The sequence below is a fragment of the Eschscholzia californica genome, unplaced genomic scaffold (assembly GCF_041429995.1).
Source record: "Eschscholzia californica isolate CP2 unplaced genomic scaffold, dmEscCali1.0.p SCAF_1, whole genome shotgun sequence".
Classification (NCBI taxonomy): Eukaryota; Viridiplantae; Streptophyta; class Magnoliopsida; order Ranunculales; family Papaveraceae; genus Eschscholzia; species Eschscholzia californica.
In genome coordinates, this window is record NW_028238198.1 from 1,938,814 (window position 1) to 1,961,995 (window position 23,182).

General features: G+C 35.8%; 3 protein-coding genes across 15 annotated transcripts; 2 read left to right on the forward strand and 1 right to left on the reverse strand.

Moving 5' to 3' along the window:
- Positions 1-545: 545 nt before the first annotated feature.
- LOC147563095 (pumilio homolog 24-like) lies at positions 546-7,466 on the forward strand. Of its 12 annotated transcripts, XM_086634639.1 has the most exons (13): positions 546-904; positions 1,232-1,297; positions 1,387-1,469; positions 1,569-1,657; positions 1,766-1,889; positions 2,205-2,288; positions 3,435-3,540; positions 3,693-3,778; positions 4,199-4,435; positions 4,645-4,706; positions 4,851-4,928; positions 5,025-5,077; positions 5,176-5,608. In XM_086634639.1, the coding sequence occupies exons 4-7, from the start codon at positions 1,601-1,603 to the stop codon at positions 3,494-3,496; spliced, it is 327 nt and encodes a 108-aa protein (XP_086490765.1). In that variant the 5' UTR covers positions 546-904; positions 1,232-1,297; positions 1,387-1,469; positions 1,569-1,600; the 3' UTR covers positions 3,497-3,540; positions 3,693-3,778; positions 4,199-4,435; positions 4,645-4,706; positions 4,851-4,928; positions 5,025-5,077; positions 5,176-5,608. The 12 variants fall into 12 exon arrangements, with proteins under 12 accessions (XP_086490765.1, XP_086490776.1, XP_086490740.1 ...); XM_086634650.1 differs by lacking the exon at positions 1,387-1,469; XM_086634631.1 differs by having other exon boundaries at positions 565-904; positions 1,244-1,469.
- On the reverse strand, positions 6,092-7,309 carry LOC147563096 (F-box only protein 13-like). Its single transcript, XM_086654816.1, has one exon. The coding sequence runs from the start codon at positions 7,307-7,309 to the stop codon at positions 6,092-6,094; it is 1,218 nt and encodes a 405-aa protein (XP_086510942.1).
- A 6,386-nt stretch (positions 7,467-13,852) lies between the features above and the next one.
- Positions 13,853-16,436, forward strand: LOC147563097 (uncharacterized). Of its 2 annotated transcripts, XM_086664702.1 has the most exons (3): positions 13,853-14,005; positions 15,284-16,087; positions 16,195-16,436. In XM_086664702.1, exons 1-3 carry the CDS (start codon positions 13,987-13,989, stop codon positions 16,221-16,223), a joined length of 852 nt encoding a protein of 283 aa, XP_086520828.1. In that variant the 5' UTR covers positions 13,853-13,986; the 3' UTR covers positions 16,224-16,436. The 2 variants fall into 2 exon arrangements, with proteins under 2 accessions (XP_086520828.1, XP_086520827.1); XM_086664701.1 differs by lacking the exon at positions 13,853-14,005 and having other exon boundaries at positions 15,165-16,087.
- The last annotated feature ends 6,746 nt before the right edge of the window (positions 16,437-23,182 follow it).

The following is a 23,182-nucleotide window of genomic DNA, read 5'->3' on the forward strand; positions in this document are numbered from 1 at the left end:
GTGGTGCCTATAAACAAAAATATTTTGGCGCCCTTGTTAAGTTAGGGTCCAAAGCAGCTGCTTTGGTTGTCGACTGCTTTGGGCCTGGACCGCCCCTATTCCTTGGAGTCATAAGTTAAATTTATAATGAAAGAGGCCTAAAGAAGGAAGATCTGGTCGTTGGATGACCAACGACCAAGATCATCCCCAACATGACCGTTGGGGTCCCCAACGGTCATGTTGGGGACGCTTCAGTCGCCTCAGCCCGACTGTGCTTGGAGTTGCTCTTAGTCACGAGAAATAAAAAGGTTGTAATTCCCCAAGAACCTTACGAAGAAGTTAGGGGACCCTAGAACTTCTCACATCAACTTTTAGAGGGTCTCTCAGTAATCAAGGGCTGAACCTGACATTGGCTGACCCTTTCTCACTACAAAGAAGGGGACATTTATGGATGATTTTTTAGCGACGGATTTATGTAATCCGTCGGTAGCGATTGATAATACCAACGGTTTTTCAAAACCGTTGTAGAAAATTGGATTACTTCGGACAGATTTTTAATTCTAAGCGGGTAACGCCAAAGTATTCACCCCTCACCTTCTTCCGGTGCCTAACCTGTTTGCCCTAGTTCGAAAAATTTGAGAGAAGAGAGAGAGAGAGAGAGAGAGAGCTCGTATTGCGAGATTACTGAGAAAGAAAGAGAGAATATCGCGAGATGGAAACACTAGAAATGGTGAGATGAAGCTACTGCGATGCGAAGTTTAGGGTTCTTCGATAAACCTCAAAACCTCAACTAAAGACATAAAAAAAGCCTTTTAAATCCTTTAGGAAAACTTTCTCGGATAAAAGTCAATATGAGAAATCATCAGATTTTGCTTTTGAAAAGAAAGAACCCAAAACAAAGAGGGAACTTCGTCATCAAGCCAAGGTGGTATTTTTTTCTAGTGATTATTGTTAAAGTGGTAAATGTTTATTACTCTTCATAACATTTATGATGCATATGAAAATGGATTAGAGAAATATATTTTGAGTTCAGTTTAGGGTTTTGTGATCTCAAATATCACCTTTAGTGCCCACTGATTTTACTTGGGAGATGGTTCTCAATGTTGACATATTTTCCTTTTAGGAAGCTATTTCCTTCTCTAATTGTTTTTTTTTCTCTGTGGAGATTCATTTAGAAATTTTAGGGTTTAATTGGTGCATTGGGGTTTTAGTGCAAGAGTATGTATCTTGAATTTGAGGGTTTTCTTTATAGTTGTTTTTTCAGGAATTGGAGGAGGCGAGGAAGAAGAAAAGAAAGAGACATTACACTCCTGAACAAGTAAGATTATCTATTGGTTGCAGTTTGGGATATGTTGATTTGAAATCGTTTGGAGACTCATTTAGAATGAAATTGAGGGATTAATGAAGAAGATCTTTTTTTATGATTCGGAGCTCGATTTACTATGGGAGAAGATGAGGAAACGTGATATTGCTAAACAAGATTGAGCCACGTATGCATATAGTGTCATTTTAAATATATTTGGCGTTCCGTATTGTGTAATTCATGGCCAACTAATAAATTAGCAAATTCATTCTTTTTCTTCTTTAAGGTTGGTAAATCGAGCGGCGAGCGCTCGAGAAGATGAAAGGAACAATTCCAGAAATTGCAGGTTCTCATGTTTCTTCTCGTGTCTTGCAGGTATTATCTAACTTGTGATTGTTGGGTTATGCTCAAATTTTACGTTTTTAATTGTGTGTTCTATTAAAAGTTTAATGAACTTGCACTAATTTGTTCCTGTCATCATAGAGTTGCATTAAATACTGTATGCAAGCTGAAAGAGATGCTGTGTTTGCGGAGCTTCAGCCAAAACTTATCACCCTTTTATGCAACACTTATTCAGTTCATTTGGTGAAGAAAATCTTAGATACTGGCAAGTCTAAGGCGCCTGACCTTGACAGAAAAAAAGTCATTTTCCAGATGAATTTTCTCTGTATCACATCTATATGTTGAAATGGCTGTGATGCCATTTCCTCTATATTCCATTTATTTGGATAATGTGATATGAACGTTTACTTCGTATATGCGCCACACCAGAGTAGCCAAACCTAATTGGCTTAAACTATTCAATTTGTTTCAGCATTATGTATTGTTAAGAGACTTGAGTAACTCAATGGATAAATTTGAACAAATAATTTGGCTGCTTCAGTATGTTGTTTTCTTGATTGGTCTCTTGCCACTTTTCCAGCTCCTATGACGCAGTTGGAAAGCTTCATCTCCTCTCTTTATGGGCATGTTGCCACTCTTCTCAAAAACATGGTTGGATCTGTTGGTATGTTATCATGATTTCTGAAGTATATGTTTTGGCAAAGTTCTCTCTTAGTCATGCTTATTTAATAGTCTTATGTGCAAATTCTTGTTATGTTAAATTTAGGCCACTGTTTTGGGGAAAGCAGAAAAGTTTCCTGGGAAGACGGTGGAAAACAAAAAAATTAAACCAAACACACCTTTAATGTCGCCGCAAAAAAGTCGCCGGCCGGATGTTGCCGGCGACGTCATCATCTTCTCTCTCTCTTCTTTCTTATGTTTCTCTCTCTTCTGTTTCTCTCTCTTCTCCCTCTCTTCTCTCTTTCTTCTCTCTCTTCTCTTGTTCTCTCTTTCTTCTCAATGTCTCTGGCGAAGGGGAGGAGCCCCTTCGCCGGAGCTCGTCTAGTTTGTTCTTCAAACCAGATGATATCTGGTTTCCAGACGAAACCAGATCTGGTTTCGTCTGGAAAGTGGAGCCCCTTCGCCGGAGTGGGAGAGGAGAACAAAAAAAATTGTCACCGGAAATGGTGGACTTCGCCGGAGATGGTGGAAGTTGCCGGAGATGGTGGTGGTAGGTGAAAGGAAGAAGAAGCTGAAAAAGTTGGTTGTTTGGGGTAAAAAAAAATTCTAATTTTTTTTGTTTCCACCCAAAAGTTCACACCCCTGAAAATTTCTTTATTTCCCCGTAACACTGACTTAAATTTATCCTGTATTCCAGTTTCTCACAGTGCTGTGAGAGCTCTTGGCAAGCAAAGTTCTCTCTTAGTCTTGCTTTATCTCAGCTTACATATTTTCGTTCTTTCCATATTGTTTCTGCTTATACAAACTCAAGTTGTTTTGTTACATATAGTCCCTAAGTTATGAAATGGTGTATTTCTGATTGTTTATTTCTCGGGCACTGTCATACTTATGTCTTGGGGTAAGATTAATTACTTACATATAAGGCTGGGATTGTTTCCATTTATTTCAGCCTACCTATTTTCGTTCTTCCCATATTTTTCTGTTTATACGAACTCAAGTTGTTTTGTTACATATAGTCCCTATGCTATGGAATGGTGTATTTCTGTTTGATTATGTCTATGCTATCAACTAGTTCTTCTTGACCAAGTACGGATGAAAGCATTAACTTTTTGATAAATGACCGCGATGCTGACACTGGTCTTGTTTCCAGGCACTCTCTTCTCTCAATGTCGAAAGGTTGATAATACCTGGTTTAGTTCTCGTTGCGCTTAAAAACATGGAATTCGATTTTGGTTGATCTGTGGACAGTGGAATTGGTTAGTTTTGCTTCTTAATTCCTTACTTGGGTTTCAAGTTGTATGTTTTTTATTTCCTTATACTTAACTGAATCCATAGTTCTTGCTTGATTTCTGTGTTCGAATTTCATTTTTTTGATAATTTTTACTTCATAGAGGGACTTGGTTTGCAGGAAGACGAATAATCAGCCTACCCCTTTGTCTTTCATGCATATCTATGGTCAACGTGAACAAGTACCTGGTTCTGTTATTATTGACGGTTAGCCTTTGCAACTTCACCTCTATACTCCATTTTGGTTCATGAAGGATTCCACATTTTCGTTAGATGTAGCTCTATCATATAAGATATGATTTAAATTGATAGATTGCATGAATATAGGAAGCACACTTTTCTCGTTTACCGTAAGTGCTGATTTATTGACACCCTTCAACACCATATTGTAATGTTTGGTGAAATCATAGTTATTCACTACCACTTTTGGGCATATTCAACTACTTCTTCTCTTCGTATTTTCTATATGTATATAACGGGACCAGTGTTGGATATATATACATATATATATATATATATATATATATATATATATATATATATATAATAAGTTCTTGTATCAAATGCATTAAAACCACAAACTATTTTATATGAAATATGATTCTACTATTCTTTTATGGTCTGAAGGTGGATCGGGTTACTGCAACTCTGCAAGTATGGTTGAAGCAAGAATTGTAGCCCTTCTGGGCGTTGAACGACATTTTTGGTGAGGCCCTTTCTGGCACAAATTTCTGTAAGTATGTCTGCGAATTTGTGCAGTACGGTGCATCAGTTGTTAAGTTTACCAAATTTGAAGGAATTTGGTGACATGGAATCTCCTCTATATTCTAAGCTTCGACAGTTCTTCATTTCTATGTATGCCAGGTCTGTGTTTTTTTTTGGTCTTCTTGGTTATTTTAAATTATCGACTGCGTATATCTTCTTTACTTCATATCTAGATTCCCGACTATTTTGTTGAATTATGCACTGAGGTAGTGTTTAATTTTCTAAATTGTGAAATCTGAATTGATTTTGCATGTCGAATATCAAAGAATATACATTTGATATAAGTTTTCGGTGCTAACTCCTTGCAGGATGGAGATGAAACCATCAGGACAACCACTGGTTGTGTCCATTCCAATCTGCGGCTATGATGGTGAGCTTACTATTTCCTCAATCGATGCCAATAAGGAAACATATACTTCTCTTCTAGCTTCAATTCTAGTCATTGGTTTGTAATTTCTCAAATTTTTTTATGCATACCGACATGATTTTCTCATCAATTTTTATGCATGCACAGATTTATTTTAGTGCCAAATCATGAAGAGGGCAGTCTAGCAGACGGTGCTCTTGACAATACAAGGGGGCGCAAGAAAAGGTAGCTCGAGGACACATTGAAGCACATTGATGAAGTGAAGTTGATGCCACCAACTTATATTTGAAGTGAAAATAAACTAGTTACAAAAATGTGCAGATACACGACAAAAGTTACGACAGGAAGTTGCACGAAGCTCATTCATTGATGAAGTAATATTACTTTCACGTTTCAGTTATATTCATCATTGGTACCTTAACAAGAAAAATCATTAATGTTATCATGTATCTTGCTCTATTTTGAACCGCAGGTCCAAGTATCCCATTGTCAATGGCTTCGTCTAAGTTTGGGGGCATCAAGTTGAAATTAGGTTCAGAAGAAGGGTCTAGAAGTGCTCCACCTCCCCCACCCTTGCTAGATTCTAGTGAATTAGGTGCAGGAGATGGTTCTGGGCCACACCGTCCGTGCTTCTGCTACCCCTTCCCCCATGCCACCAATGGCTGCTGCTTTTGGTGTGCTCCACATATAGGCCCCCACAGGCGAGGAGAAAGCTATTTTTTCCACTTCGCTTCCTCTGCATCCACCTCTCTGAAATTCAGCAGTCTCTGGTACGAGGTGTGTTCCCGTTGCCACCTCTCTGAAATTTTTTATAGTATATGTATAACCCGTGACTTCGGCACGGAAGATCTCGTTATAAACTAAAGTTTGAACTGGTCAAATAAGAAGGGTAACACTATCTCAAATAGAATACAAGTACTAGCATCGGGCAAGGCGAGCTTCAACTCTAGATTCAACTAATCCTACTTGCTATATGAAAACGAAACCAAAAATATTACATCTGTTTGAAAAGTATGAATCATGGATACTAGAGAATCTTCTTAAACCCGACTTTACCAGCAATTTAAACATTGGCAAGACAATGTGGTATAAGAATGCAATTTTTTGTAAACGTTCCGTAGCTAGCCAATCCACACTGAAATAATTTTCAATGAATAATGTACTGTGTATCATTCTAGGTAAAAAAAAAAGTGTACAAATTAATATTCCCAACTTAACACATACTTTGTTATCTCAAATAAAATACTAAGACTTGCGCCAAGCATGGCAAGCTTGGAATCACCTATGTGTTCTGTCTTGACCACGAACTTCGACTCCATACTTTCTAGGTTCCGGCTTGTAGTGATAGGGCAGCCTCCATGTTCGCAAACAATGCACTACAGCCCAATTTAAACATTGGCAAGTAAATCAGTTATAAAAGGTTGAACCATATACCTATTATACTGGATAGGAATCAAATCCCAAGTCTTACTCTTGATATTAGCCACTAACAAGCAGCTTTTACGTCCTCTCTTTAACCAAATATATATGAAATCCCCATAACTAGTGGTGCACTTGATCACCTTCTTATTATAACGACTGTGTTTGCGAAATTCGAGCGGTACACTCATAATCTGGGTGACAAATGACCTCATTTTCTCATCATAATCATCATTAATCTTCCAAATCACTACCTTATCAGGATGATGGACTACCACAAAAACCCTACCACCACATTCCACCAAGTCTGTTGCAAAATACCAATCCATAAAATATGTGGGATATATGAATAATTTATGTTCTTTGGTATCTAAACATATTAAACTTTCCTTGGTTCCGTTAAGAAAGTATAACTTGATTTGTCCTTCATCTCCTAGACCTGTCACGCCGACTAGTACTTTTTCATGGTTTCCGTCGAAGCAAGAATTTGTAGGAGTAGGGTTTAGATCTTCATGATGAGCATTGATACTTTGCACAATAAACTCATCCCACTTACTACCTTTTTCTTCTTGTGAGGACGATGAAAAAACTTTAACACCCATAACGTATTCAGGAGATAATTTTTCATAAACTACAAAAACTTGATAATTCCACATTGAAGTTCTTTTACTTCCACCACCGTTAGTATTTGATGCTCTCATGGCAATACCCACAATATTATCATAACAATTTGTATCGAATCTGGGTAATAAACGCGACATTGTTCTACTCAGAGGATTTTTAACCACAAGAGAAAAATCATTAGTATTTTCTTTTGATGATATTTTGTAGCAGACTAGTCCATAGGAAGCAGGAATTACAGTAATTAAATTGGATGATAGGTCGCAAGGTAAAGATATTCTTCGTACTTTGGAAATTTCCATATCGTAAACAAAAGTGAAGTCTAAAGATAAGTCAGAACCAATGGGGAAAAACAGATGACTAGGGCGATTTTGGAAGGCAGAATTTGAAAAAGTAGTTGAAGAATGGAGGATGATTGATTCCCATCTTTTACAGACGGATTGACATGAGATAATATCACCTGTGGGAAGTTGTGCTAATATTGTTTCGGCTATCCCATCGTCGAGTTTGTTCCATTGATTTTCATCTTCTGTTTTCCTTCTCTTACCACCATGTGTTTGCTCCATCGATAATGATGATTTTGGATTCGATTCTACTCTCTATATGTATATATATGTTCAGAGACAGGATTTGTGTGTTTGATTAACAAGATTCTTGAAAGTTTGTAAAAGAAGATGGAGTATATATATTTAGGAAACTGTGAAGGCAATCTTAAATACATTCTAATTTTAATGTAACCGAATGCTGAAAAATAGGTATACGTGTCATAATCTGTCCAACTGGCTAATCGGACTGGTTGAGTTAGTTTGCCAAGATGGGCCTTTTCGAATGCTAAAATGCAAATACAGTTACTTTTATAACAACACACTATTTTATTTTTTATTTTTCTAGAAATTGACTAAAGTTGCACGGATAGGTAGTTCTTGTTAGGAATTGGCCAAAGGTATGTGACCGTTTTTTAACCAGTAGGTTGGCTCTAGAATTAACGGGTCGGATGGGTAGTTCTTGTTAGGGGTGAAATCTGTCTGGATAGACCGGTTTTTTGACATATTTGAACGGATACTTATTACAATGTTCCGGTTGTTATAAGTAAAAAAATCCAATCATAAATCCGTATACAATAAAATAGACCACCCATTTGGAAACCAGTCTTTTGGTCTGGTTTTTCAGTTTAAACTTAATTTGAACGTTATTTAACCAAATATTAACAATTAAAAGATTAATTTGCGGCTACTATTATCCCCAAGCGATCACATGAGTATGATCCAATAATTGCAGCAATCTGTGTTAATATATTCAACAAGAGCAATGGATTTTAATAAAAAAAATAATGGCTACATCTTTTGAGCTAGCAATTTCAACCATTATCTTTTGAACTAACATTACTTCCTGATTAATAGGTAATTCAATTATAAGATATAATATTTAATTTATTCATTAATATTTTTTCATTAATTGTATGGATAATATATATCATTTAATTCAGTCTGGTTCAGGGCTCATGGACTTGTCAAAAGAAAAGACTTAACCTAACCTACAAACCAATTCAATAAAAGAAAAGACCGATCATTTTAAATCGGAGTTTTCTGGTCTGGTTTTCTTTAGTCCAGTCTTGGTTCCGTTTTCACTGATTTTTCGATTTCGTGGTCCTTAAATTCACCCTTAGTTTTTTCTCGAACACTGGGAACCTATTGACTCATCAGGCGCGGATAACTTGTTGATGTACTTGGGCTTCTGGATTTTTTTTCTCAACTCTTAAGTTGCACCTAATCACTTTTGAGACACAAACGAGACATTTTAAAAAAGAAGAGATACTTCGGATTTTTTTCAAGTAGTTCTCGACGGGGCCTCAACCTAGGTTGGTTATACCCTGGTCCAGTCTAGGATCGGAGTAGACCTATGGAAGGGCGGGTTGAACTCGATTTCATAAAAAAGAACACAAAATTTAAATAAAAAAAGGCCGCGGCTTTGGGGAATAAAGAAAATTCTCCGAGGAATAAAGACTTTTCTTAAAACTAGTCAAATAAGATTGACTTTTTATGTTTCTTTTTATTACTAAGGGGCTTTTAATTTCAGAAGATGTTATAAAAAAGGCTCCTCCATCTCATCGCCTCTCTCTGCCACTTCATCTTCTCGACACCTCATCATCTTCTCCAGCGAAAGTTGCCGGCCAGCCAATTTTCCGGCCGGCGACCTTCAAACATAAAAAAGAAAAAAAAAAAAAAAAATTTCTCTCTCTCTCTCAATTTTTTTTTCTTTTTTTCCCTCTCTAGAACAGATCCGGAGAGAGAGAGAAGGAACATACCATTGGCGTCCTAGTTAACATCACAAGGGGATCCACAAAATCAATCAAGACATTGGTAGAACTAAAATGACAGGAAAAAAAATTAAAGTAAGATCTTTACACTCACAGGATCACACCTTCTTGACCTTCTAGATTTTGCACTGCCCTTTCTACATCCTGTTTTAATTTACCAACAACCAAAGTTAGAGATAGAAATTGGAAATTATTAGAGAGAGAGAGATGGAAAACCTTGAGTTGGAGAGGAGAAGCAGAACGACCTCTTCCTTGAATACCAATTAGGGCATCGATGAGTTTAGTTTCAGGTTCAGTACATGAAAGTTGTTTCTGTTTTTGTTCTTCCTCGAGTAATGACGCTGAAATTCTTCGAGAGTTGGAGTAGTTTCTCTCTCTAAGTCTTCGTCTGCTGGTGGAAGGAGAGAATCTATTAGAACTCAAACTAGTATTTCTCAGACTAATAAACGGTGTTGTTATGGCATATGTAGGATGATTATGATATTGAGGAGAAGTAGAGTTAATCAAATGAAACCCTAATTTAGTAGCTTCAACGGCCATGGCGGACGCCAAACAACAGAGAATGTGAAGTCTTGATGCGAGCTTCTACTATCTGTTCGACGATTTATGGGTATTTGATGCCACCAAGTGATTTATTGGAGATCCAAATCATAATCCAATAAATAAAGGGACTAACAAGTAATGATTTTAAAGGATTTTTCGCTTTCCCTTTCTCCATGAACAGGCAATAAAAGATGGCAGATGTTGAAGATATTCAACCCCTCGTCTGTGACAATGGAAATATGGAACTGGATTTTTTTTATGTTTGAAGGAGAGAGAGGAGAGGGAAAATTAAATCTTTTTTTTTATGCTTGAAGGTCGCCGGCTGGAAAATTGGCCGGTCGGCCACTTTCGCCGGAGAAGATGATGAGGTGTCGAGAAGATGAAGTGGCAGAGAGAACAGATGAGATGGAGGAGAACTTTCAAAAAAATGTACTTTGTATTCCCCATAAACATTTATTCCCCGGAGAATTTTCAAAAAAATCTGGATTCCCTCGAGAATTTATTCCCCGGAGAATTTTCTTTATTCCCCAAAGTCGCGGTCTAAAAAAATATAAATCTATAGTTTAGAAATAATTTTCTTCAAAGATTTTTTGGGAATGAATTTAGGATGATAGAATAATAAATATGACATGATTTAGAAATAAATTTGGAAAGATTTTAGAAAAGTTATTACTATTAACTATTTTGGAAGTGATTTTAGAACTTACTTTTTCAAAATAAATAATAGAGGAAGATTTGCATAAATAATGGGCTTATGGTCCAAAAATCTACACTTAAAAACAGATTTAATCCTCTTTAATCTTAAAATAGGTTTATAAATCAAAATATTAACATAAATGGATATCTAGTCCATTTGTATCCATCTTTAGAGAAAACACAAATCCCTGGAATTTATATTAAATCACAATACCTAATCTAACCTTCTATATAAACAAAAACTGATTTTCCTTCAAAATCTCCAAAAATTCGTTTTCCATTTTTATCTCACACTTTCTCTCTCCAAACACGATCATATTAACAGAAATTTTATCTTCATTCTTCTCCAAAACGGAAACCATTAATGCACTCTCTTTAAAATTGAATCTTGTTTTCAACCTCCATTATTGAGTCTCGAAATCTGTTTCATCTTCATTAGACCAGCTGAAAACTCCGTTGTTTATTTCGACTTCCATCATAAAAGATTCGGGTTCGTACCTTTGTTAAGATCTACAATTGCTTATGAGGTTAAAGAGGTACACGTGTCGATAATCTTCCCAAATGGCTAATCTGGACTGGTTGAGTTTTTTGCTTGTGGCTAATCGGACCGGTTGAATTACACACATTTTTTATCTTCAAAATAATTACCTCATCAAGAGAATGAATGAACTACCATAAAAACCCTATCACCACATTCCACCAAGTCTGAGAATGTCAACAGGACATTTGAGGTAGATGATTGTAGATTCAATTACAATAACAAAGACGGCTGTTAGCTTTGTTTGCGAGTTTTATATTTATGATTTTATAAGCACCAGAACTTTAATAGATTTATCAGAATTGTAGATCAAATTAAAAATTAAACTCCACTACATTGTCTATTGAGTCCCGGCCTGTAAGGCTGTAACTGTTTGTTTTCTTTGTTCAGTCCACTTTAACTTCCTGACGTACTCAACTTTGGCTTGGCCTTATCAATGAAGTTACAAGTTTCAAAAAAAAAAAAAATCACACATATTAGAGTCTAAGTAAGAAAGTAAACTAAAATATGAATAAATACTGAAGGATATTAATATAGTCTCATAAAATATGCAAAAGTAAAATATAGAAGGGTATGCCCCTACGGAAAACTTGATTGATCTTTGACAAAAAAAAATGTATACCGAAAACCGACAAAGAGAGGTAGATAGAGTATACTATGAGAACAAGATAACTCACTCAAAAGAACTCTAATCAAAATAGCCACATATATAACTTCATGCTTTATTTCCAAAGAAAAAAAACTTCAGGATTTAGCATTAGGATTGGAGTTTTTAGAATATTTGAAGCACACGAGAGTTTAACTCAGAGGGAGGCGAAACCCAAGTGTTGTTCGTAGTATTATACACTAACAAGTGATTTCTAGTTGAACTCAAACTAATAAATATGCAATCTCTATTACTACTACACTTAATATTGTGATCTTCGAATTTATACTCATCGGTCATCTTATTTGAGATAAGCTCCCATCTAATCTTATCGTGCTTGATCTTCCAAATTGAAATTAATCCCACCGAACGATGTTTTACCACCAAAAAAACGTCACCGCCACACCGCACCAAGTTTAATGATGGATGAGATTTACTTTTAAAACCTTTCGAATAACTTGATGATATGTGTTTCTTCATATCAAACCATATTAATCTACCACTAATTTTGTTAAGGAAATATACCAATGTTTGCCCTTCATCTCCTAAACTTGTCACACCTACTAGTACCTCCCCATTCGGTTTGAACCAAGATTGATCCGATTTAACTTGACCTACACGGTAGCGTTTTGTAACAAGAAACTCGTCCCACTTATTAGAATTTTCTTCCGATGAGAAAACTTTCACACCCATAATATCATTAGGCTCAGAGTATTTCTCATAAACTACAAAAACTTTGTAATTCCATATCGATGATGATCCTACTTTTGAACTTGATGTTCTCATGGCAATGCCTACAATTCTTTCGTGTTTATCGGTATCAAATTTTGGTAATAAACACGATACTTTACTTATAGGGTTCTCAACCACAATAGAAAAAACATTGGCAACCACGAATGAGAAAGGTAGGAGACTATTGAAGTGCTGATTTGCTGAATTTGAAGAATCAAGGATGAGTGATTTCCATCTTTTACATACAAATTGACAAGAGAAAATGTCTTCAATTGGAAGATGAGCTAATATTGTTTCGATCATTGAATCGACGAGTTTGTCCCATTGGTTTTCTTCTATATTTGTATCACTATTATCATTAGTTCGTTCCAAGGGCGGATCTATGTAAAGACTAACCGTAGCTATAGCCCTTTCTGTATCGGAAATCCTGTCTCCGCCTTCAACTTGCTCCATTGGTTTTGAACCTATGGTTCACTATACCAGTGTACTCTTTAGCTCAAATACAACCAATTAATTGTTAAACCCTAACCCCTAGAGAAAGTTGAATATATGATTTTAGAAGTGTTTAGGGACTTTGGGTTATTTTGAGAAAACTTCCTTCCCGGAAAGGATATATATTAAATTATATAGGAAAGCAAACTTGGAAAAAAAGATTTTGAGAAAACTTCCTTCTCAGATACACAATTAAATTTCACTAATGATTCTTTTTTAATCCTAAAATTTAACCAAATCAATTTCAATCTAAATCCAACGACTGTCCCTGGTGAATGAACTATGCAACAAATTCAACGGACAAGATGTGATTGGTTTCTTGCAACCAATGTATTTTCAAGTTTTAGGTCAAAAGATTTTTAAAGATAAACTATAAATAATTTTCAAAAAAAAATGAGTATATATAATTTATTTAATTAAATGTCGAGTTTCGATTGAACGAATATATTTAGAAAAATATAAAAAGATCCACTTAAAAAAAAAACGGAAAAAATGTGTTTCTTTCCCATTATTTTTGTAAACGTGGTTTGAAAGTCCCGCAAATTCGATTTGCAGAATGAAAACTTAATTTGCAGATTTGACAAACTTGATTTGCAAAATAGAAACAAAAATTACATATTTTAACAAACTTGATTTGCATATTACGCAAACTCAATTTGCAAATCTAGAACAAAAACGAAAAACAATTGAAAATTTCATCTTCAAATCTGACGAAGCTTCTTAACCACTTTTAATTAAATGTCGGGTTTCGATTGAACGATTATATTTAGAAAAATATAAAAAGATCCACTTAGAAAAAAAAACCCAGAATAATTGCGTTTCTTTCCCATTATTTTTGTAAACGTGGTTTGGAAGTCCCGCAAATTCGATTTGCAGAATAAAAACTTAATTTGCAGATTTGACATGTTAGTATTTTTCAATACTAATGGTTATGTGGACTTAATATGAGGTTCATAATATATAATATGTTGGCTATTTCGATTGAGGGTCCTTAGTGGTCTAATTAATTATTATGTGGACCTATTTAATATCAGTTATATTGTGTGGGGGGCATATTAGAGATATGCATTGTGTAGAGCCCTTAAGTATTATTACTAAAAAATGATGGGCTCTTTAGTAATAATTTGGTAACTTCCAATAACTGGTTGGGAGTTCCGATTCATAAAGGGGCAAATCCCTGAACCAGAGAGATATAACTCTGATTTTGTTCTCTTCCCATTAAGACAAAAATTACTACAGAGATCTCTCTAGGTTTGGAAGATTTTGCTTCATCATCATCATGGCTTCTAATGATTCAGGTTAGTAAATCATTTAAATTTCATCTCTCTGTTCATCAAATATGACTCCTGCATTTCATTGTTTAGACTTGATATATATTTGATTCTTGTTTATAATGATGAAATATACTAACAAGTGGTATCAGAGCCACTATTTGTATGAATTTTGAGATGATTTTATGTGTTCTGTTCACCATGTTTGTGATGTTTAAGATAATTCGTAAGAAACTGTTTTACCTTTAGATTATCCCTCAATCTGTTAGTTTCTGTGAATATCGTAGTTATTTTTCCCCTATTCCTCTCCCCTAATCTCTCTGTTTGAATATTTGGGTAGTTGAGAGATATTGGGGTAGATAATATTCTTATAAATTCTCTGATGATTATTACTTTTGTAGAGAAAATTAAGTATTAGATACTGTTAATTTGGTTTAATGATTCTGTTAAGTGATTTAGGGATACATAAATACTTGATTATTTTTTGTCTCCCCTAATATAAAATTATATTATGTTAATAACTTTTAATAGAAATTCCGCTATATAGTATCCCTCTCTCTTGGAATTATGAATCAAAATTATTCTGGATACAGTAACATTTTTTAATACTTTTGGTTCCAAATATTTAGGTATATGTTTGGTTGATTATTATGGATGTATAACAAAATTTGGGTGGAATTTCAAAAATGTCTCTGTTTTATACATATATTTGAAATTCTTTATTTGATTATCATGAATTGACATTTGTTATACATGAAATATATTGATATATGTTGATACATATTGATAACCATTGTACATAAGGTTAGGCTATTAATTTAATCTTGTCTCAAAATATTATTATTTTATTTTGACAAGAACTTAGATGGTTATTGCACTGATTATGACATTGAACTGACATGTCACCAAAGTGAACCCCTGTTGGGTAAAATGTCATAGTTGATGCAGATAAACATGTCTTAGCCCATGTGAAGTGATCGGCCCAAAGGAAGGTCACTTTTACCGGTCTAAGGGAAGCCTTAAATTGCCTTATGACGAGGGTATGTGGTATACTTAGTTGTCATGCGAATATTATGTCGGTCCAAAGAAAGGCATAATATTTGGCAGATCTTGTACCAATATCCGAGAGTATCACTAGTATGTTACTATCTCTGTCCAAAGACTAGGTAGTAATGTTACACTTGATATCTTGAAATGGGCCCACAAATTGCAACTTTTGTTGTTTTCAATTGTTGTTAATTTTTGTCTGATGTAATTTGAACTCTAATTGAGCATATATGTATTTTGTTATTCTTTATTTTATAGTATCTGCAGTATCTGCAAACATGAACAACATTCCTGTGCTTAACGGCACAAATTTCAAGAAATGGAAAAAGCACGTGATGATTGTGCTTGGTTGTATGGATCTAGATGTTGCTCTCAGGACTGACCGCCCAGCACCTCTGACAGACTTAAGTAACTCTGAACAGAGGGTCGCTTTTGAAAAATGGGAAAGGTCTGACCGTATGAGCTTAATGATCATGCAAAACTCAATTCCGGACTCAATAAGCAGTGGCTTGACTGAGACGAGTGCTAAGGAGTTCCTTAAGCAACTTTCTGATCGCTTCACAGCGAGTGAGAAGGTGGAGATAAGCACTGCATTAACAAAGCTTGTCACCATGCGGTACAAAGGAAAGGGGAACATAAGAGAGTACATTATGGAGAAGTCTAATCTGGTTTCCAAACTCAGGGAACTCAGATTGGAACTATCAGATGACATCCTTGTTCATTTGATCCTCATTTCACTTCCTGCTCAATATAACACACTGAAGATCTCTTACAATACTCAGAAGGATAAATGGAGTTTGAATGAGCTTATAGCACAGTGTGTTCAGGAAGAAGAGAGGATCAATCGGGAGATGTCTGAAAGTGCTCACTTAGCCTCGACCTCAGGAGTCAAGAAGTTTGCTAAGCGAAACAAAACTAAAGGTAAAGCAACTGCAGTGGGTGGAACATCACAGACTAAAGCAAAAGAAATACAGGTCTCAGGACCTTCCTGTTTCTTTTGTAAAAAGACTGGTCATGTGAAGAAGGATTGTTCAAAATTCGCCGCTTGGCGTGCTAAGAAGGGTATATTTCTGAACCTTGTTTGTTCTGAAGTTAATTTAGCTATTGTACCAAGTGACACATGGTGGATAGATACAGGAGCTACTACTCACATTAGTGTCACTATGCAGGATTGTCTCCACTACCGAACGCCGTCTGATGGTGAAAGATACATCTTCGTGGGCGATGGAACTATGGTTAAAGTGGAAGCTATTGGTGTTTTTAGAATTCAGTTATGTACTGGTTTTTATCTGTATTTAGAAAATACTTTTGTTGTACCGTCATTTAGACGGAACTTAATTTCTGTTTCTTGTCTGGACAAATCTGGTTTTACTTGTTCATTTGGAAATGGATTATTTAGTATTTCTCTAAAGTCTGATATTGTTGGTACTGGTAACTTAATTGATAAATTGTATCTATTAAACACCATAAAGTCTAATTGTGATGAAAATTTACATATTAGCACTTTGGGTACAAAGCGGAGATTAGCTAATGAGAATTCCAGCATATTGTGGCACAAACGATTAGGTCACATCTCTCAGGAGAGAATCAAGAGACTTGTGTCTGAAGGAATTCTTGACTCCCTTAACGATTCTGAATATAAAATTTGCATAGAATGTGTTAAGGGCAAACAAACAAACGAGGTAAAGGCGCATATAGAGCTACTCAACCGTTGGAACTAATACATACAGATATATGTGGTCCATTTCCTAAGGCATCATCGAATGGACAACGTTATTTTATTAGTTTCATCGATGATTACTCGCGCTATGGATACCTTTACCTTATCCAGGAGAAATCAGAATCACTGGACAAGTTTCAAATCTTCAAAGCTGAAGTTGAAAACCAACTCGGCAAGAAGATTAAAGCTGTCAAATCTGACCGTGGAGGTGAATACTACGGCAGATACGACGGTTCAGGAGAACAACGTCCAGGACCATTCGCCCAATATTTGAGTGAGTGTGGTATAGTCCCTCAATACACCATGCCGGGAACTCCAAGTCAAAATGGTGTAGCTGAGAGACGAAACCGTACCCTCAAAGACATGGTACGAAGCATGATTAGTCATTCTTCTTTACCAGAGTCACTATGGGGCGATGCCCTAAAAACTGCAGTTTATATATTGAATAGAGTACCAAGTAAAGCAATAACTACAACCCCTTACGAGTTGTGGACAGGCAAGAAACCTAATATTAGGCACTTGCATGTTTGGGGTTGTCCAGCTGAGGCTAGGCCTTACAAGCCTAACGAAAGGAAACTGGACTCGAGGACAATTAGTTGTTATTTTGTTGGTTACTCTGAAAGATCGAGGGGTTATAAATTTTATGATCCCTCAAACAAGGCATTCTTCGAAACAGGGAACGCTAAGTTCATTGAGGATGTTGATTATAGTGGGAGTAGTCAAAATAAAGGAATTGTATTTGAGGAGGAGTATGCAAATACTTCTCCTATAGTCACTACTGACAATGATCAAGTCATAGTACCTCTCATTGTTCAGCCCGTGAATCAAGGTATTTCATCAAATACAATCATACAGACTAATCCTGTAGTAGATGAGGAACCCTTCCCTATACAAGCTGGACAAGCACCTTTGGAAACAGAGGAAGTAACTGTGGAAGTCCCAAATCAACAACCTCAAGTTGAGGAGCCACTTAGAAGATCCACTCGAGAAAGAAGAAAGGCAATTTCTGATGATTACATTGTCTATCTTAATGAGCACGAATATGACTTAGGATTGGAAAACGATCCAACTTCTCTTAATGAAGTCAAAACGAGCTCAAATTGTGAAAAGTGGATTGAGGCCATGAAGGAAGAGTTAAAGTCTATGGCTGACAACGATGTTTGGGATCTTGTCGAGTTACCTAAAGGGGCGAGGCCAATTGGTTGCAAATGGATATTTAAAACCAAAAGAGACTCAAAAGGTAACATTGAAAGATATAAAGCACGTCTTGTCGCTAAAGGCTTTACACAGAAGGAAGGAGTCGACTTCAAAGAGACATTCTCGCCAGTCTCTACGAAGGATTCTCTAAGGATTATCATGGCTCTGGTAGCTCATTATGATTTGGAGCTTCACCAAATGGACGTAAAAACAGCGTTTCTTAATGGAAACATTGAAGAAACCATATATATGATACAACTTGATAATTTTGAGTCGAGTAGCTCAAAACAGCTTGTATGTAAGTTAAAGAAGTCCATTTATGGCTTAAAGCAGGCGTCCCGACAATGGTACCGGAAATTTGATGAGGTTATTACCTCCTTTGGCTTTAAGGAAAATATCATTGATCAGTGCATATATCTCAAGACGAGTGGGAGCAAATTCATTATCCTGGTGTTGTATGTAGATGATATTCTACTAGCAAGCAGTGATATAGGCATGTTGCATGAAACTAAGGTATTTCTTTCAAATAATTTTGAAATGAAAGACCTTGGAAATGCTTCATTTGTTTTGGGTATTCAGATAGACCGAGATCGCTCAAAAGGCATCCTCAGTCTTTCTCAAAAGGCTTATATCGATAAAGTTCTCCAACGCTTTGGCATGGAAAAGTGTTCACCAGGAGACACACCTGTGGCAAAAGGTGATAAATTTAGTTTGCTCCAATGTCCAAAATTGAATCTTGAGAAGAAGGAAATGGAGGCGATCCCATACTCGTCTGCAGTTGGGAGTCTTATGTATGCACAGGTTTGTACACGTCCAGATTTGGCCTTTATTGTAGGAATGTTGGGCAGATATCTGAGTAACCCAGGTCTAGATCATTGGAAGGCCGTAAAGCGGGTTATGAGATATTTACAAAGGACGAAGGATTACAAGCTCACCTTCAGGAGAAATGATCACCTAGAGATCGTAGGATACTCCGATTCAGATTTTGCTGGATGTATTGATAGTAGAAACTCAACATCCGGATACATTTACATGATGGCTGGAGGAGCTGTTTCTTGGAAAAGTGTTAAGCAAACTCTTATAGCCTCTTCAACCATGGAAGCAGAGTTCATAGCTTGCTTTGAAGCATCTAATCATGCTATATGGCTTCGAAATTTTGTCTCTAACTTGAAATTGGTCGATAATATTGAACGACCAATGAAGATTTATTGTGACAATAAGGCAGCCGAGTTGTACTCAAAGAACAATAGAAGTTCTTCGAAGTCTAAGTACATCGACATAAAGTATCTTGCGGTAAAAGATCGAGTTCAGAATGGTTTAGTGTGCATTGAGCACATTGACACAAACTCCAATATAGCTGACCCGTTCACTAAAGGTTTACCGCCTAAAGTGTTTTGTGAACATGTGGTCCGTATGGGGATTCTAGGACCCCTTGATATTATTGATTAGTGGGAGTTTATTTGGTCATTTTATTGGATCCTTCAGTTTTATGTTCTTTGGACATAACTGTATTTTGTATTAATCTTGTACAAGTTTTAAGTATTAATAAAAGTATATATTTCATCTCAATATTCTGAACTTCAGTACTACAACTTTCTATTGAGGAATCATTTGGAGAAAGTTGGACTCTATGGAGTCGCTGGATTAGTTGGAAATAGGCATGTATAGATCACATAACATGTAATTTCCAAGCTACACATCCACACTTGATCTATGTTGTTATTACGTTAGTAATGTGACCATTAAAGGTCTAGTCATGAACAAATGCGACGAACGTCGTTTTGATCCTTTGCTGATGTGATTAATGAACCAGATTGGACGTGATATTTCTAAGCTCAGAAATAGCCTTTTATGCGCGCACTAAAGTTTTTCGTATTATATAACTCAGAATCATATAAAGTCCAAGTGGGAGATTGTTAGTATTTTTCAATACTAATGGTTATGTGGACTTAATATGAGGTTCATAATATATAATATGTTGGCTATTTCGATTGAGGGTCCTTAGTGGTCTAATTAATTATTATGTGGACCTATTTAATATCAGTTATATTGTGTGGGGGGCATATTAGAGATATGCATTGTGTAGAGCCCTTAAGTATTATTACTAAAGAATGATGGGCTCTTTAGTAATAATTTGGTAACTTCCAATAACTGGTTGGGAGTTCCGATTCATAAAGGGGCAAATCCCTGAACCAGAGAGATATAACTCTGATTTTGTTCTCTTCCCATTAAGACAAAAATTACTACAGAGATCTCTCTAGGTTTGGAAGATTTTGCTTCATCATCATCATGGCTTCTAATGATTCAGGTTAGTAAATCATTTAAATTTCATCTCTCTGTTCATCAAATATGACTCCTGGATTTCATTGTTTAGACTTGATATATATTTGATTCTTGTTTATAATGATGAAATATACTAACATGACAAACTTGATTTGCAAAATAGAAACTCAAATTACATATTTTGCAAACTTGATTTGCATATTACGCAAACTCAATTTGCAAATCTAGAACAAAAACGAAAAACAATTGAAAATTTCATCTTCAAATCTGACGAAGCTTCTTTTTTACAATCTGATATAATGGACAATAAAAATAAATCGATGACTTCATCCAATAACACAATACATTGTCTCTTTTTTCAAGATCAAAGAGAAACCTGTACCAATAGAAAAAGCTAACGGGCACTCGTTATGCAAAGAAAATATGACTATACACTTAAACACTTTTACTAGAAAATATATCAAATATCAGCAAAAAATCCATACTCTCTTGCGCATTAGGGGTGAAAATCCGGTCGGGTTAGGGAACTGTCATCTCGCGGTTCTCACCCTTTCAACGGGTCGAGGCCATTGGGCTTCAAAATATTACGTCAATTAAGATTATAGGACAGTCTCATTGGGGGTGACTATAAAGGGTGGCCCAGAATCTGTCCAAGTCCACTTTACCCTTTCATATTTTTCGGGTGGTGGTCTAGGTTTCGAGTGAAACCCAAGATCCACTAGATGGTGCCCCCTTGTGTCACCCAAACTGAATGCTCCCAAGCCCAATAAGATGCGGTAGAAATTGTAGAGGTCAAAAATTCATAAAGAAACCATTGTCGAATTTACTAAACACGTGAAAGAAGTCGTGTGTCTTTTACTCCATTACACACTAAGACCGTGAACACATTTGTCTGTAGGTTATTTCCTCTAATTTTGGACTAAAATAACTTATCTTCGACATACCAAGCCGTAGTCTCCCACTTTTGTAGTTGAGTGATCCTCACATTTCATTTGCAAAACCAGCTATCTTCTCATGAATCCATGTCATAGGATATAATGATATGAAGAATGTGAGAAAATGGGTACAAAAAGAACATGAACGTCTTTATTACAATGTGCAATTGTAAGTGAAAGAAAGAACAAAAAAAATTCGATGGTCGCCGGAATTCTGGCCGGCCGACGACCATCGTCAGCGAAGATGATGAGGTGGCGAAATGTGATGACGTGAGACAGATAGGCGATGAGATGGAGGTGAGAGAAAGTCTTTAATATTCTTAAAATAAATTTTATTTTGGCCGTTAATATTTTCTAAATAAGTTCATTTTTTTTTTGACTCTTTAACTTTTGCAGAGTCAAATGGACACTTTATACTAATATTGAAAAATGTCGTCTATAACTTGCTGAAACTTAATGAATTCCACTGTCTCTACGGAGTATGTGTTTTTTTTGTTCCCTTATGTGTTGACTGTTGAGTTACTTTTTTTTTGTTTGTTCAGATGACTGTTGAGTTACTTAGATGACACATGAGATCAATTTCATTTTTCACTGAGACTAATTTGTTAAATTGGTTGTCTAGGTGAACTTTTGAGTGCAGACTAATTCCTTAGTTAGATTTTGACTGATAAAAACGGAACTCGGTTTAGTTTCGAAAATTGGGGTTTAGGGTTTGGTGTTCAAGGTTTAGGGTTGTAATTCATCTAATTTCTTAAAGATTTTTTTCTTATGAATTTCATGCAAATTTTGGTGATTAAAGTATTTCTAATAATTTTGGAGCCAATTTAAAAAGAAAAACAGGTTTGAGTATTCTAAGCAATTGTAGTAAGGTCTAGTCGATTATATCACATATTTAGCCTTTCTTAACAACTCCTCATGCTAAAAATAAAACTTTGTTGGTTATGGGTTCCATTCATATACTATGTAGCCATTATCTTTTCTATCTTCATGTGAAGTTTTTCCATCTTCTGTCAATTAACTTCCACTAATTTAATTATGCAGTCCTCCACTAATAAAAGAATGAGGCTATTTGAGATGTTGGAGCAAACTATAAAGGGTTCATCCTTCGAGCAGCTACTTCCAAGATTGATGAATATCAAGGTTATAAATTTTGATGAATATCAAGGGTATCTTCTCCAAATATTACCACCCATTATTCGAAATTTACCAACTTTACTGATCTAATATCATTTTCTTCGATTCTAAGTTAAAGTCGTCGAAAGTTCCAAGTTTCAATATAATTATTGTTAGTTTCTATGGGATTTCGAATTGTCCTGGTGGAACTCGGAGTCTAGGTTTAAATGTTGGAGGAATTAGTGAAGTATAATGGTGATAACTCCAGAGGATCTGGTAAAATTACGGAAAGCACTAACAATTGAGGAGACCATATCACTAAGGATCCCTATTAAGTCCGAGATGGGAAATGGGTCATTGAAGCAGTGTTAAAGATGTGTCGAATAACATAATAAATTGATTCCATCACAAATTTAATGAGAAATCCCCACTTTCAACTTTCAGTCATAAAAAACTCATAGTAAATATTTTTGTTCTTCTTGATGAAGAAGAAAGTTTAGGACATAAAATTAGAATAAGGGTTTCTCCACGTTCTCTCCCTCATGTACTCTCTCTCTCTCTCAAAAGTGCCATGGGAGGACGAAGAAAGATGACCTAGTCACCTGATATACAAGTCTAAAATATTGGCAGTTAAGATTAATGTCCCAGATTGTGCCACGTCTCTTCGTAAAATTATCGTATTATATTTAGTAATCCGAGCATTGCTGTTCATCTATATATCCTACTACCTTGATAATATTTGTTTATCCCCGACCCTCGCAGGTTACCCTATATATTCAAGGGTGATATATAGCCGGGCAAAGTAATGACATGGCATGCCCAATTTCAGGACATACCACATCATCACTCGACCCATGACCACAAGTCTCTTAACAGGTTTCCTTTAGGTTGTGTTTGATATCAGGAAAA